Source organism: Cnephaeus nilssonii (assembly GCF_951640355.1).
Source record: "Cnephaeus nilssonii genome assembly, chromosome: 3".
Lineage (NCBI taxonomy): Eukaryota > Metazoa > Chordata > Mammalia > Chiroptera > Vespertilionidae > Cnephaeus > Cnephaeus nilssonii.
Window position 1 is genome coordinate 85,307,874 of NC_137074.1, and position 17,957 is coordinate 85,325,830.

Here is a 17,957-nt window from a genome sequence, read left to right on the forward strand (position 1 = left end):
ATCGACCCCCCCCCCCTGATCAGGGGTGGGGCCAGCTGGCCAACCTCTTATGTCCCCTCCCCCCTGCTGGCCCGGCCAGATGGGCCCCATCGGGGCAGACCAGCCAGACCCCACCTGAGCATGAATTCGTGCACCAGGCCTCTAGTCAAATAATATAAATGTATTTAAAGCTACTGACTTTATAACATGCTATACAGATTCAGTGTTCTTGTAAAATTAATTCATTGGGCTTTTGAATTGTATTTATAATCAGTAATCTATATATGACCTAATAGAAAAGAATAGTAACATAAAAACACTTTTTTAAGAGCACCTATTTTGAGGTTACAAGGTACCTTTTGTTTGTAGCAAAATGAGAACAATACAATCTAAAATTCTAGTCACTTTAAAGTGGATTATTGCTAAACTGTGACTTTCAAGGATAAAAACCTCTCATCTCCTGTGATCTGTTGCATTACAGTATGTGTGTAGCATATTTGAGATAGAAAGAAGGGAATGTTAATGGAATTTGAAGGCCTCCTGTTGTGAGTGATTTCTCTGGATATATTGACTAAATCTAACCTTCCCATACAACTTAAACCCTACACTGATACAAGCAAGAACTTTGGTTACTCATGCTTTTCTTTTGTAAAAAAGATGTAGACCTGACCATAATCTTTAAAGTGCTATTATTATTCATTGCCAGGGCAGAGAGAAGAGGCATGTAGAATTGAGGTGTACAAATACTATATTTCAGTCTGAGTTTTAATGACAATTTACAATATGGGAGATTATTTTCAATTGATGAAAAATCTGAGTTTATAATTATGAATGTTAACAAAAAGAGAGGAAATTATTGGTAAAGGTAGGTGTGAATATATGGATAGCTTAATTCCTTAATGACTGCCTCATACCAGGTCATTTGTCAAAGATATAAACTGTTCCGTATCTGATACCATATTCTAATCATGTGATTTCCAATTACTGTTGGTTTATAACTGGAAACATAATTTCATTAATTTCAGAATTTGTTCTATTGAAAGAGTTATGTGGCATACATTACTTTTTAAAATTTATTTCAGAGAAAGGCGAGAGAGAGAGATTGACTTGTTGTTCCATTTATTTATGCACTCTTAGGCTAATTGTTGCATGTGCCCTGAGTGGGATAGAACCTGCAATCTTGGCATATTGGGTGGATGATATAACCAATTGAGATACTTGGCCAGGGCCTTCTTACAGTGATTTAAATTGGACACATTTTTAAATGTTAAATTATATTTCACTTGAGATATAAATAGATGCTTTTTGGAAAATTTATTTTTTGGAAATACCTGTCCAGATTCTGAATGTATATGAATCTGGGTTTATTTCACACACTGTACTTTATCTAGTCTTATTACTTTTAAATAAAAGAGATGTATGAATAGGTGAATGATGCATTAATGAAAATGATAAGGAAATATTTAGACTCCTTGAGTTGGTTTTCAGGTGAGTGCTAACATGAGATTTACTGGACAAAAGGAAGAGTAGTGTCTGATGGGAATGAGAAGGTGTAGAATGGAGTGGAGAAAGAAGAGAAAAATATAGAGAAAATTGGCTCAAAATGGTTGTAAGTACTTCTGGAAAGGAGGAAACCTTGCTGCACCAATCTTTACTGTCTTTTTTCATAATTAGATGGATTGTGAATTTAAGATGCCCAGGAGTCTTGTTTTCCCTTCCTTTTCTGTCCTCCTTTATAATGGAGAGGTACAATCAAATGTCCACTCCTTCACTCATTTGCATTGACAATGTCATACTAGTAATTATGTATACCAAGAACTTATTCCACCTTCCCTTCTTACTAATAAAGATGCAATAATATTTCTTAAAGAACACAGTCATTAAAATAATTGTTTGAAACAGATGTTCCCAGTTACTAATATGCCTTTTAGTAAGGACATATTAAAAACTTTAGGTATTAATTTCTAAAGTTCTCACTCTTAGAGCATCATTAACACACCTAGATTTTTTCAAGACTATTTCAAAGTTTTGATTCATAGTGACTATTTGTCCACTTAGAAAGACTGAGATTGAAATATCTTATCAATAGACAAAGTGGTGCAAATATGTAGACAGTGCTAAAATAATTTTTAAAATTAAATGCCCATGGACATGGCCAATAGGGTGGGTGAAGACCTAGGGAGGTGGGTAGAGGAGGGGAGGAGGGGGGCTGCTGTCATGCAAGAAGGAGGGGGATGATGGGAGACATCTGTAATACTATCAACAAGAAATACATATATATTAAAATAAAATAAAAAATGAAATGACACGGTATAAAAATAAAATTAAATTAAATGCCACAATTTCTTGAAGTTAAAGATCTTTTCAATTAACTAATAACACATCAATATGTTTTGTGGTAATGCTATGGTTAAGTTATTAAGTTATTAAGTTATTAAGTTTATTAAGTTATAAAAATGTATCAAACCATCATGTTAAGATGAACAGTAGGGTTTAATGGCTGAAGAAGTTGCTACTCTTACAATAATAAGTATTTCTTTTCTTATAAAACCTTCAGTTGTATAGTGTCTTAAAGCCAATTGCAAATGACCACAAAACCACTACCACAGGAAAAAAAATATGGTTTGATTGCGTCTTGCTTTTACTAAAGAATAATGACATGTCCTTTACTGTTCATACATCATTGTAATTGTCCAAACCACATTTCTTATACATTACTTATCTTTATCATTTTCATTATTTTCTGTTATGATAAAAAGAGTAGCTTTGCTCTTGGTTACAGATGGCAGGGGGGTTAATCTGCTTCTAGGTTATACTTAAATGTCACGAATAGAAGAAAATGATACAGGAGGCAATCAATTTTGTTCTCGTCATTGTAATTCTCTATGTACTACCTTTGTCAACTATAATATGGAATCAAGAAATCAAGATGTATTTTCTAACAGGACTGCACCAAAGTTCTGCTTTTCATTTTTACTTTATACAATATGGTATGCCAGTGAGCGGATACTAAGAGAAGTCAAAGCTTTATTAGTGTGCTTACATATTTCAACATAACTTTTATCTACTGTGATTACATATTCTTAGTTTAATTGCTCCTGACTTCCTGTTTGTACTTTTTTTTCTACCTAAACATAATCAAAACATTGTACTATTGTATTTAATAGACTAAAAATTACCAAAAAAAAAAGTTTTTAGTCTATAAATGAAATCAACTACAGGCATACCTCAGAGATATTGTGGGATGTGCTCCAGACCACCTCGATTAAGCAAGTATCACAATAAAGTGAGTGATAATATTTGTGCTGGTGGAGTCTTGCTTTCACTTTCTAAAAAAATGCAACATCTGTGAAGCACAATAAAAGGAGGTATGCCTGTATCGTTTGTATGCAGATAAAAATTCCTGTAAACCATGTTAAATTTAACTCAACAGGCATTTTGTTTCATGGATATTTAATTTATGATCATTTCTCTATCAAATGACCAACTAGAATTATATGTCAGAATTAAAGAAAAAATTCTGCTGTGCTCAACATTTCTGTGAAAAATCTGTTTTGTCACATGGTACCTTAATGACTCATTTATGATATATAAGCAGATTTCTGGACAAGGAGACATACTATCAACTTATTCTTTCTTATAAGCTTTACCTCCTGGGCTATAATTTTAGCTTTACTTTTATACAGGTTCTAAATATGGGACAAATTTTAATTAGCTGCCTCATCGCAATCTTTGCCAACAGCAGGGATAACACCTTAGAATCAAAACATGGTCACACAGTAAAATGTCTGGGTTTTCAAGACTAGAGTGGTTCCAGAAAATAAAAATACAGACTAAAATTTGAATAGAAACCTGGACCCTTTAGTAAATGTAAACCTGTGCTGTTTCCACAGTGTTAATTTCTTCTTTTTTTAAAAATCAGAGAAATCTGAAGTTTACTCTGATATTAATACTGTTGTGGAGAAAGCCATCAAAATATCACTAGGGAGTGTGTTCTTATAATGAAATAATCCTTTCACGTAAATTCGTAGGAATGGTCTACTTTCAGTGAACTTTTAGTCCATTAACAACTTCAGCTTTCATAACAGTCCCTAGAATAACAGGTCTCTTTGTTTCTGTGCATTGTCAAGTGGTATTGTGAATCACTTAGACAAGTGAAATGTGTTTCCCAAAATGTAAAAGTTACTAAAAGTAAGACATTAATGATTTTGTAAGCGTTGTACACTTTCAACACATTTTTGCTCTTTAAAATGTTCTAGAAATAACAGAATGGCTTGTATGTTTTTAATTTAAAGACTTTTGACATATTAAAAAAAGGGAAATTAAAATACATTATCCTATTAGGAAATGATATGAAAAATCATTCAGGCCAATAGGTGCTCAAAGTTTAACATATGCATTTGCCTTTACACCATAAATTCAAGATGTCTTGGTATATATGTACATTTTAATCAAATTACCTTAAAATCTGATTACCAGCCTTCAAGTACTAAATGATAGCTATATGTTCAGTCAATTTTTGACAAATGACTGTGAAAATGGAATAGAATAGGCAGACTGGCCTATAGGCCAACTCTAATATAGCATTATATATTTTTTCTTATTGATGTATATTTGGCATGCAGTATCCCATCAGTTTCAGGTGTACATCATAGGGATTTAACATTTATATACATTAAGAAATGATCCCTATGATATCTAGTTGCTACTTGTTACCATACAAAGTTATTATAATATTATTGACTGTATTCCCTGTACTATACATTATATCCCCATGACTTATTTGTTTTATAACTTGAAGTCCCTTAAATAGGAGGGTTCAAAATTTTAGCATAGAAAACAAAAAGGTAGTGATAAAAATGTTTCAATTTAAAAATCTTCTCTGGATATTTTTATATCAAAAAACAAGTACTTTTATTTCCAGAGAAGTTCATTGCAGAATATATAAATTGGTTTAAAATTCTAGAAAATTGAAGTCAGTATATAGTTTTGATTTTATCATATTCTGGAGGATAACTATGTCTGGATTTTACATCATACATCATGACTGTTGTCTACAGTTATAGATGTATACACATACAAACAAACTCTTCAAGGTATTACTATGGACCTTTATAAACACCCACAAAAGATCAAAAAGGTGCCACATGCTTATTACTTTAATTTAAAACTCTAGCCCTTGTCCTTCCATCCTAGGAGGAGGTTGTCAATGGAAAGTATCAAACTTTTAGTACTGGTGATACAAAAGATAGCTAGAGAAGACAGAGTTCAGACAACCTTCACTGTGTTTTCCCTTGGTAGTGCTGTCACATTATGAGTTGCACTTACAGAAGTTTTTATTTGGGGATAGGTTTTTTTTTTTTATATATGCAATAATCTGTTTCCAATACACTCACATGCACCATGTGCATGCATGTACTCACACATTATTTACATTAAGCTTAGATATATGCTTATTTAAGATAGCTGTTTCTGAAGTTTTTCAAAGTGTTTTTTTTTAATTTTATATATACTCATTATGCATTCATTAAAATTATTTTTAAAGTTTTCTAGATACCTTCAGTTAAAAAAATCTGGGTTATAATAATCCCCACCACATGAAATTATGCTTATTTAATCTCTTTTCCCTTGCTATTATTAATATATTATTTTTATTATTAATGGGTATCTTTTACACACTTTTCCCTATATTCCAGCACCTGATTTTGGGAGGCTAACTGCTCTCTTCTCTGATGATTCATATCTTATTTTTTAATAATTTTTCTATCTATCTTAAAACATGTTTTTATATAAGTATTCATTTTTTGGTCATCTATCCCTCTTAAGTTATCTTCAAGGGCATAAACTATAGCATTCCCTATAACCTTCTATTCCAAAATCCAGTATGTAAGCGACACGAAGGTATGCCAGAGTTGGTAAATAAACAAATACAAACAACCCGTTATTATAATATAAAAGTTGAGTGCATTTTTTTTTCTAAACGTTTTTCTTGGTTCATGCTAATGGTCTTTGCATTTCTCCCTTTGAAATTAAATTTTGGATTCTGAAGTTTTCACTACCAGGGTTAGAGAAGTAAATCTACCACATTTGGGGCCAAACATCAAATAAATTATTCTTAATTAGTTTTCCATAGGATCACCTTTGAAAAAGGAAATTTAAAAGTATAGCACTAATTTCATATACTTTTTCTTCTCTAACTCTATATAGATTTTTCAAAGATATTCAAATATTTAGAATTATTTTGGACATAACTTGTAAGCAAAGGTAAGAAAATATTTCTTTATTCAATGAACAAATGTTTAAAGAAAGCAGCTCTACCCCCAAAAACCATTAATTTCAGCATAGATTTATCTAACATGTCCAATCAGATGAAATATATGTAACTATGACAGAAAATCTTTTTTTCACAAAACAAGGACTATCAAAGTATTATAATTTCAGATCTGAAATATTAGGAACACCATATTAAAATGCGAGTTTATCGTTTTTTAGTTTTCTAATGTAAATGAGTATCAACTTATCTATGACAAGCCAAATAGTAACAGTAAACAAAAAGAGAAATACCATTCCCTTTATCTGCTTATTTGAAAACATTTTTAATATTTGGTAATTGCTATATTCGATGACACTTGCATAATAAAAAATAGCAAACCAATTAATTTCTATTTAAAGTTTATGTGATTATAACATTCAGTTTCTTTACATTCTGTTAATATGCAAAATCTACCATGAATAGCTTTGACATATTGAAAAGAAAACTCAATTTGGAGGTAACTCTAGCTTTATGCCATCTTTGAATATTTATAAGTTGATTGAGTGTCCAGTTGCAGAAAATTAACAAGATTAGACAGACAGACAGACACACACACACATAAGTAAATAAATAAATAAATAAATAAATAAATAAATAAATAAAAGTTTGTTTTTACTTTTTCTCACCACAGATTTGCAACTTAGAAAACAATTTTTATACAAATTTTATTCCAAACGGTATATATTACTCCATAAAATTTTGCCCACAATGTAGGAAAAGTTCAGTTTTGTAAGGGGGCAACTATTGTGACATACACACAGTTCTGCAAGTAGACTTTAAACGCTGAGTGGTGTTCTACTTACCCAAAGGATTATGTAAATAATCCACATGAAAGCAACTCAGCTTTTCAGCCTAACTTCTCAGAGTGAAGACTGCTATCATATGCAATAAAAGAAATCCTCCTAAAACCTACAAACTTTTACTAATTGCTAAATTAGTTTTAAAAATCAGGAAATAAATATAAGAAACTGTTTTTCCATTTCCCTTAGTCACCCTGAGGTAGATAGGAAATTTCTAAATTCAATATTGATTGGAAATGGGTGAATTTTTATCACTGGGAAACCTTTAATTTTAAAGCCTTATATTTTTATCCAGGGAGGAAGAGGGTAGGAGTTAGGGGGTGGGTGTTACTCTTCACAAGACCTGTGGAGTTTATTCATGTTTCTTTCTTAACTGTTATTTAAAAGAAGACAAACTAACCTTGCCATAATGATCATATAACAAATTTAAGATGAAACCATCTTATATTGATTAGACTTATCAGCAATAAAATTGACCTAGGTTTCTCCCTTTGTTCCATTTCCTTTGAGAGCCTACTGTGTAATCAATCAAGATTTTTGTTTTAAACAAGAGTCAAGGCAGGCCTGCATTTTCTTGATTTGAGAGAGTTCCACAAACTCAAATACGAATAAAAACTTAAAAACTAGGGAAATCAGTGATTGATTCTAACTCTGCAGAAGCAAGAGACAAAAAGTTTGTTGCTAAGCTAACACTTTTGCTCATAGACAATGTTCCAATAGCTTGAGTGGTTGGGTAACTTGTTGGGAACATAAGTGATAACACGTTAGAAAACATTTTATTTTATTTTATTTTTCCCTTCGCATGTTATAGTGAAGGAAGCAAGATACTAAAGCAGCCTTCTGATTGGGAAGTCTGATGTCATCAATATGCTATGTTTGCTCTTTGCCAGGTTAACAGAATTTACTGCGGCAATTAATACAAAACATATGTGCTGAAATACCCACGTGAAAAATATAATTGCCCCTAGCTCAATTTGCTACCTTTCAAAACCCTGTTTTAGCTACCTTTTCACAATGCTTCTACTTAGAGGACAAGTGTTTTTATGAAAGAGGAGATAAATCATTTATAATTTACTTCCTCATCTTAAGGAATTTGTAATTATCATTTAAGTGGAAAAAAAAAGTTTCAACAGAGACTAAAGTCTACTTTTAGACCATGTTCTACTGCCCCCCCCCCCATTATTGACTTCTATCACAATTCCAATAGTTAATGTACACTCTGTTTTAATATATAAAACCCTACATAATAACATTTGGGTTATACTGACAATTGCTTCACAATCTCTGTGTATGGAATTTCTGAGAAAATCTTCCCAGAGTGAGGAAAGGAATGTTTGAGTGTCAGGAAAGAAAGACAGAGGTAAAAATGGTGGAGAAAAGACATCACAGACATTTTTCTCCTCGTCCTCTGTCCACATCCAATTTTCTTCATTTTCTTAGTGTGTCTACCACCCATGCTGATAATCATTACATAAATGTAAATACTTTGCAGTGTCTAAGTAATCTCTGAAATACTTTTTTAAAGGTACTTTGGAGTACACTATGTCACTCCAAAACTCTGCGAATTTTTAATTCTTGTGAAGTAACAAGACAAATTCGTGTAAGTCACTAGGATTAAAGTGCTTTTCCTGAATGGACGAAATGTCTCCTACTTCACAGACATTCCTATGCAGGAAGGAACATAGGAAGTTAATATCAAAAGTCAAAGATAAGAGCGGTGGTTACAACTTCACTATGATTAGTGTCCTCAGCTCTAATAGTAGAAGATGCCACAATACCTTTTGGGGGGCTGCTCTAATGATTAAATGAAATCCAATAGTAAAGGTAAACATGAGGGTACACTCTTTCTAACCAGCAGACCTCTGTGCAATTATTATCTCAAGGTTGGGCGTGGCACTGAGGCCATATTTGCTTTGGGAGTTTTCGCTGGATTCAACAATTTTATCTTCTATGAAACACAAATTTCTGACCAACCACAGGAATATCAGCATCATCCAGTTACTAGCCTACCTCCGAGACACTGCTCCCAGAAACCCTTTGTGGCCCATTCCAGGTTTGCTGCCCACATTGGAAGACAGAAAGTCATGTTTTAATGAGACGATGCCAATGAAACATGGGGCTGAGGGAGGAACAGAGGGCATTCGCAACTGTGCATGGAGGGAAAGTTTATGGAACATGCCCCTTAGCTCTCAGGGGGGCTTAACAGGTGGCAGTAATAGGTGGTTGGAAAGAAAACTGAAAGATCAGGAAAATAGCAAAGCGGGCGGATCAGACGGCAGCAAGCAGGACAGCTGGAAGTCTCAGACGTCGCCCTGCGTCCCAGGGAGCAGGCCTAGTAAGAGGTGCTTTCCCAACTCTGCAGGGAGCTCCAGGGACCCCTCAAAACTCTCCTCCATCGGTCACACGGTGGGTCAGGGAACCAAGATTGGAAGGAGACCGGGCCACCTCCGGTTGTCCTGCCGAAAAGGCTGGCTGGTCCCGATGGGGTGTGTGCGTGGGCGGGGAGCAAGATCTGGGGTCAAAGCTTAGAGATCGGAGGTGCCGGGTCCCAGCAGCTCGCTCTCCGGGGGCGGACCCACAGGTGAGGAGCTCGGGGTGGCAGGGCTCCCCGCCTCTCCCAGCGCCAGCAGCTCTCGGGCTGCAGGCAGAGGGCGCGCGTTTGCCACTCGCCGGGCGCGCCTTCTCGTCGCGCTAGTTTCCAGGGACTTGGCGCCCTCGCGGCCCCCGGTTCCAGCCTCCGCCCGGCTGAGACCTCCGCTCACCCGCCGCCAGGCAGGAGCCGCAGCCACAGGGGCTCCACGTGCGCCCGCCGTCCCCCCGCTCCCCCGCGCCCCCGCGCCCCGGGGAGCCCGGACCTGCTCGCAGCCCTTAGGCGACGGGCGCGCGGGCCACCGGGCGCGGAGACACTGGCGCACAAAGACGCCACCGCCCCGGAGTTGTGGGGCTGGGGGCGCGGGCCCGGGGTGGGATTTGTATGATCCGATCTTTCCTGCGACTGGGAGAGAACGTGGTAAATTGTGAGGGGCCAACGGACCCCATCCGCAACGCGGAGCCTGGTCCCAGCGGCGGGGTAGTTGTGGGTAGGGCGCCCTGGTGGTGGGTGTGGTGGCGGCGAGGAGCGCCTGCTCTCCTCCCGGTCGCCACGGTCCTGTCACTGCTACCCTTAAAGCCCGGCTGTGGGCTAACGGATCTCGGGGCACGCTTCTGAACCCCACTCAAACGCGGGAGTTGTGAGGCCAAGGGAAAGAGCGCCGTCATCCCCGCCGGTGGCCAGCCCTGTCCAAGGCTGAGGTTATTCACAACACTTTGTTTGTACAGTGCTGCCTGCTTGTTTCCCCCCTCCTTCCTCGCCTATTATTCTGGCTTCACCATGTTGATTTGGATTATGTGGATTTTCGCCCTTTGCTTTGACTGGAACAGCAGGACGTGGTTTAGAAAGTGAAGGGAGGGAGGGAGTTGCACACTCAGGGCTCCCAGTTGAACAACATCACTCCAAGTTGGAGGCTTTCTTTGCTGAACTGGTTTTGATTCCGTCCAACCTCCACATGGATTCGCCCAGGCATCCAAAGGGGGGGGGGGGAGCATTCTTTTGGCTTATACTCTTTTAAAACTTTCCCAGATAAAATATTTTCTTCTGGGGAAAAATCAAAAGTGTATAAACTTGAAAGGGGAAACGAACGCAACCCTACCCCCTTTTTAAGTGTGCAGGTTTTTAGGGATTTAATAAAAAATTGATTAGCCAGATGTTTTAAGTGATAAATGTTTTTATTTTAAGGATTTATATAATACGTTGGTTTTAGAACCTTTGCACTTGTCTACTTCTCCATCTTTCTAATCAACTTTTTATTTTATTTTCACTTGCAGACTTTTTTACTTTGTAATCGACCACCTTTTTCTTATTTCAAAGAAAGCTGGTAGGAGCAAACCAAAACGTGCTGACCTGCAGACTTTTCCAAGAGAAAACCTCCTGCCAGATCCCAAGAACTACCTGATACTAGGCAGCTGGTCCTAGGCCCACAGAGTGACATCAAGGGGCACACATGTGCCCACTCCCAGATTCCCAACGGGAGTGTCTTCCTACACGGTTTTGTGGCTTGGAATCCTTTGCATTCTATAAATGTCACAACATTACTTTTATTTCTAAAGTCGTTACAGAAGAATTTTCTGAGCCTTTCAAGTCCTCGAGGAATAAATTTCAAATGCTGGTTTTTGCTATACCTGGATGAATAATGTAATGAACGGTTCACACCAGCAGTCAACCCTTTATTTGAAAAATCTGTGGAAAGTTACTTGTGCACTTGGTAAAAGCCCTGCATTGACCCTCCCTGGTGATAAAATCCAGATCTCTGAAAACAGAACCCAAAAGGGGACACCTGCATCTGTTTTTCTAAATCTTTTATCTAACAGAAATTAAAAGAACAAGGCTTATTAAATATTTTAAAGGAGAAATGTGTATATTAAAAATAAACCCAGTTGAGAATCCTGACAGAATATGATTTGTAAAATGTAGTGTTCTTCCAAGAAATACTTACTTCCCCTTACATCTAGTATTTATGCCAAACAAAATCATTGGAAAATGACTAAAATCAAAGGTAACCCACATCACAGATTTCTTAGTAAGTGAATGTCTGTAAAAACTTATCAAGTTCTGATGATTTGTGGAAAGTTTTATTAATATTTTCTGGAAGATTTTATGACTTGGAAAATGTACCTCTCAAGAACAGTTCTTGCTGTTTCCATTTGCGTTGAAGTTAGTAAATCAAATATACTGTGGAAATATGTTTTGCCTTTAAAGATCCTTTGCATATGTAACTGATTATTTGATATTTAAAAATTGCAAGTATTTTATTTCAGAAAAATTCAAAGTTTCAGAAACAATTTTGATATTTAGGAATCTTAATAAAGAAAGTTATTGTGAGAAAAGAAACTATTTAAATTGAAGAACCCTTAAAAACACACCCACATTTGAATATTAAAATGTGGATAATATATAAACATGATAAAAAAAATCTAACTAAACTCATCCTTTAAGGATAACTTTCTTAAGAGTCAAGGTGACTACTAAATTGTTTAAATGAACAAGAAGCCAACCCTAATTATATACAAATAATAAAAAACTACATATGAAACTTTCTAAATAAATTTAACAATGTTTAAAAAACACCTTTAAAGTTTTGATTATGTACATTTTGTTTAAAACTTTTATGTTAAATTGAAGTGCTTTTCATTGTAGCTCCTAATTTCCAGTGTTTCATGGAAAAGACAACATTATGTACTGGTAAATGAAATCATGACCTAACACGTGGCAATGGCGTTTTATTATACATATATGTATAAAAAGTTCCAGTTGCTTCTTAGTTATTAATATATCCATTTGACTCTATATCTTAAAATAGGCAGAAAAATGATATTAACTATGCCATCAATAATAAAAAATATGAAATTGGAAGTGTTGATAGTTACATTGAAGTAAGTTTGTACTAATAAATATATTGTTATTGTCAAAACATTCACTATTTAAACAAGTATTTAATTGCTCATTTATGACAAGGACTACAATTGTGTGATATGTGAAACATAAAAGTGAGGAGAATGAGGTACCAAAGTTGATATTTTCTTCACTTGAATCATTATTATCAATGTTAGTCTTTGGGAAGATATAGATACAGAATGAATTAATTTCATTATAGATTTTGAGAGGTTATAAGAAGTTTTTTTCCGGCACAATCAAAATATTATCATAGCAATTCAGGTTGTCAGTAAAAGCTTAAACAAATTTGCTGATAATCCTGTTAATGACCTGGGTCAAGTGTTAACTGTTGTGGGTTATAAAATAGTGAAATTAAGGTTTCTCCTACCTCCGGGCAAATAACACAGTTATAACTTGGGGAGGAGGTAAGGCAGAGCTTTTAGGAGAGCTATTAAATTACAAAAATGTGTAATGCATTCAATTATTTAGTGTAGCATGATGACATGCTATTAAAAGCAAATGTAAATCCTCTTCCAAAAAAACATACAAAAACAAAAAACACCTATAAAGATTATACGATAGCTTAGTTCTCTATTAATGTTTCAATCACAATATATTATTATTTGAGGATGTGTTTATATGTGAAAACTGATGCCAATTCATAGTAATTTTTAAAAAGGAAAAAGTTCATTATTTAAATGTTTATTTTCTCTAACATCTGCCTGATATCCAAAGGGAAGCTTGTAGTGTCTATCTGCAAGTCTTACTTTCAAGCTTTAACAATCACATGGTCTCCTCCAGTATTTAGAAGATTTATGTTCAGAGAAATACATTTCATAGAAAAGGTATCCCAGCCACTTCAATAAAAGTCTCCCCATATAAGTAGTATATAAATATGCAGATTTAATTTTATTCTCTTTCATTTTGAAAACTCTCATTTCCAATGTAAAGAGCTCTATGGGTAAATGTTTATCTAATTTATAAATATTGTTGGATAGAAAATTATTTACTATATGATGTGCTGATGAATAAGCCATGCATTCTGCCTCAGATTCCTTCAAATATAAAAGTATTTAAAGAGAGTACTATTGCTAAAAGAGATTGAATTAATAGTAGTAAACACTTCACTTTATATCAAGTTTTAACCTCTTTCCAAAGTTATTTTTGTTTACTATTATCATCATCTATCTGGGATGGGAACTGTGAGCAAATACATAAACTTTTCTAATAATACTTAGTTTTAACAATCCTATATTGTCATGAAAAGTAGCTGATTTCCCATTGGAAGTCTTTTCTTGGTTTGTCATGTAAACAGAGATGTAATAAGATTTTAATAAAATTCTATGCAGCTTTTATAAAGTTTCTGTTTAAATATATAGGTCAATTCTTGATTCAAGTGTTCACTAAAATTATGAATGATGTAGTATCACTGAGGAGGACAGCAATAGTATGTATCCCCGGAATCATTTTCTTAAAAACATATTAGAAAATTATTTGTAGCTAAATCCAGGAAAAGGGAAGTTCAGATTAAACTTTTTTCAAGTTGTTTTCCTTATCATGGACCCATGCATTTCAATATTGATATTTGATTATCAGAATCTCAATTTTTTTTTAAAGTCACACAATAGCAAGTTTCCTAGCAATTAACTCAATGGATTGGTTTTGTTCTCTTTTAGTTCTCTCATGCCTAACTTCATGATAGATTACCAAATAAATTCTAGTAAATTTTACTAGTGAGTTTCTAATCAAATTTCTATAATGTTGACATATAATTTTATCGTAGTATTTTTAATGCAAGCTAGTATTTTATGCTTTTTTCAAAATTTATATTACAAAGCTATATTAAGAAAATTCATTTTATCATTAGTCCTTCCACCCACTCACTATGTGACATTTCAGAAGGATGGCTTTCTGTTCAAATGATATTCTTAGAAGAATTGCATGGACCTCTTGGCACACACTTGAATTTTTTCCCTTTTTATGTTGTTCATCTCAATTCCTCAGACCCAAGCTATTGTATTCATATTTAAACTCTCGCTCAAATATTACCCAAGTTAAATCACTCCATTTAAATTTTCAAAGCTTTCCTTTATGACCTCAGAATGGAAAGAAGACACTACCCATAGGACACAATCTGCAAATAATAACCCCATGAACAATGAATAGATAAACTTTTACCCAAGCAAACTAAATGCAACTATGTCAGTTTTCTGAGTACAGTTACCATTCCACATACATATTGTTAATGTGTACCTGCCTATATAATAATGTACATTATATACCCAGACCTGCACAAGGTATGGCTTAAAAGCAGTTTGCATTTGCTTATTCTCCTTCTGTTAAATGAATATTCATTAATTTTATAGAAGGGTAAATAAGTTTAAAGGGTATTTGTTTCTCTTGCAAATCACTGAAAGGTACTGACTCTCAGCTATATCCCTGTGCATTATTAATTCAGTGAAATCCGTGATCTAAATAGTTTATAAATAGTTCATCTGGAGAAATACAGTTTATCATAGTAATATGGGAATAACCTTGCTATTTTTTCTAGTTATTGTGAATATTTAAATGTCTTCAAAGAAAGAAAGAGGTTAAACAAACACTAATTTTAACTTACTGATATGTTACTCATATAAATGACTGCTCTTGTCTTTCATTTATGAAGAATGATTGACAATTACTTTCATATAAATATTTACTTGATTTTAAAAGAAAAGTCATTTGTAGGTAAAATGGTTTTCTTTATCTTTAGAATTTTCAAGTTCCCAATTTAAAAAAGACACACAAAAATATAATGAAATCAGCCAAATTGATAAAGGCAGTCACTTAGGAAAGAACAAAATTAAACTACTCTATTAGCAATGAAAGTAGGTCACTAAGTATGTGGGATAATGTCTATATTTAATTTTAAATTTTCTAAATATTTTGAATTTATTAAAATAATGCATACAATATGCAAAGTATTGGCTTGACAATACAATTTTAGTGTGTGACATAATATATAATGTAGTATTTGCACATCAATTGTTCAATATTGCTAAACTGCAAAATAAATTACTAGATATCATTATAAGTTAAAATGATTAAGGGAAAATCAAAGTTGTAAGTGTTGCTTTAAAGCAATCAATTACTCAGAGAAGTTTGTCTTATGAGTAAGCGACTGTATTCGCAATTAGGAATATCAGGAAAGGTTTAAAGAGAGAAGGTAATGCATCTATTAAGTACACAATCTTATAGGAAACATTGGTGTCTTTAATATTAAGTTTGCACGTTAATTCATTGAAAACAGACATATTTATTTTCCACTAGGAGGAAAATAAATAACCCAACATAAAGGAAATGTCATTTGCTGCACATGAACATTCCTTCTTAATTTGCTGTTCAGTTATTTACTATACCTACCCAGGATCTTCTCACTATTCATTATATACGTGCTCCTATTCAAATATAAGCCCTTAAACAAAGAAAAGCCAACCTAAGCTTATTGTAATTCCTGCAAATATTACTTATGTTGATGTGGCATATGCTGCTCATTAGAACTGTACCATGGAGCAAAGCATTGTGTGGCAGGATACACATCATTGATACAGCAGTTGCAATATAAACACAACACACACACACACACACACACACACACACACACACACACACACCCCTGCTTCTACAAACTCCAATTTCCTTTTAGTTCATTCATAAATGCCATGATCCTAAGTAGGAACAACCTGTCATTAGGGTAAAAACCTACCAAAAAATCCAGAGAGGGTGGGTTAAATTTTCTTTAAACTTCTCAGAGTACTAACTACATGGTCATAATTAGAAAATAAAACACTGCCATGGCTATTTGACAACTAACCTCCTGGGTTGAAAAACTAGAGACTTTTTTTTCTTTCTTTCTGCTTAACATTGTCAAACGAGGTAATAATCGTTTGCATTGGTATCCGATTGAAAACACATTTTAGGTTGAGGCAATCCAAAACTATCTCTTAAAATGCGTTAGAAGACAGCCGAAAATAAAAAACGTGTCTTCAGTTTCCTCCCAGAGCAAACTGCTCCTTTTCGGAAGCACCTCCAGGACCTGAAAAGGTTTCGGTGAGAAAGTGCTCTGAGGAGCAGGAGCCCCGCGGGGCAGCGCCGGCGCCGCGGTACCTGGCTTACCTTCATTGGACGGAGGGGGGATCAGTTCCCCGCAGCAGCGGAGGACAGAGCTGCTGAGGAGGAGGAGGATGGAGAGGTGACAGTCCATGTTGCTGGTGCAGAGGGCAGTGAGAGGAGCATATCTCCATGAAGCATGCCACTGATGTGAGGGGGAGCGCTCTGATTGCTGGAGAAGTTACCATGCTCCGCTCGCAGGCTGATGTCAAGTTTGACACTGGAGATAAGGAGGAGTCTGGCTGCCTTTCCGCGAACCTCGCTCGGGGACCTCCCTGGGTCCTAGTGCCGACGGAAGCGAACGCTGAAGGACCGGACTGCACGCGGAGGCTGGAAAACCGCCCTGAAGCTCCGGGAGCTGGGGAGGGACAAGGTGGGGGTGGGGTTCGTCTTGCCAATAGGGCAGGAAATGCAAAAAGTCCTGATGGGGCAGTGATGGAGAGTAGTGTTGGGGAGCGAAAGACACCCCCTCTTCTTTATTGTCAATGAAAAGCAGCTATTTTATTGTTTGCTGTGCATGCTCTGTAGGCTAATTCCATGAAGAACCAGAAAACCCCATAGGAGTGTCATATAGCAGAATGAGTGGAAAAGAAACTGAAATGCCAGAGAAATGTTTATTTAAAGAACGGAGCCTTTTGCTTTCAAAAGGCAATGATGATTGTATAATTCAAAGGAAAGTTGGGATTATGTCTTTACTCTGCTCAATGGGATCATACTCTCCGCGAGTCCTTTGTGGGACATAAGGCCATTAATACACACCCCGGATCTGGAAGTCTTTTCAGTTTCACACCAAGCGCCACCAGGGCTTTTAAAGAGATTTGGCACAGCGATTCCGTGCTCAGAGGGTGCACTTTGCTTTTCCGAACTGAGAAGTAACCATTATCCCAAGGAAGTGAGCAAGCCCAGCCCTAGGAATAGCTGCAGGTCAGCACCCACCCTTTGTTCTGTGCTGTGGGTACCAATAAAAGTAATACAAACCAAACCTGAAGCTCTTGGCAGCATGTCACCACCGCCCTCCCTCACCCTCTACATTAGGATCGCTGGGACCTGTGAGATAAACATTGAATAATTCACAGCTCCTCATTCAGCTTTCTGCCACTTCCAATCTGATAACAGTTGGAGACTGTTCTTCCTTAACATTACCAATCCGATGGGTAAAATCATAGTGTCCTTGTACTTTCTCACTTACTTTGCGCTGTGGGATTATCAATGGTTTCTCTTATTTCCAGTTCCCTGTTGAACAGCA

General features: G+C 35.7%; 1 protein-coding gene across 1 annotated transcript in view; it reads right to left on the reverse strand.

Moving 5' to 3' along the window:
* Positions 1-16,836, reverse strand: part of EPHA3 (EPH receptor A3) — a 360,174-nt gene extending 343,338 nt beyond the window's left edge. Inside the window, exon 1 of the mRNA XM_079766339.1 lies at positions 16,718-16,836. Within this exon, the coding sequence (XP_079622465.1) occupies positions 16,718-16,805 (88 nt within the window). The 5' untranslated portion in view covers positions 16,806-16,836. The remainder of the gene's footprint in view (positions 1-16,717) is intronic.
* Positions 16,837-17,957: the final 1,121 nt, after the last annotated feature.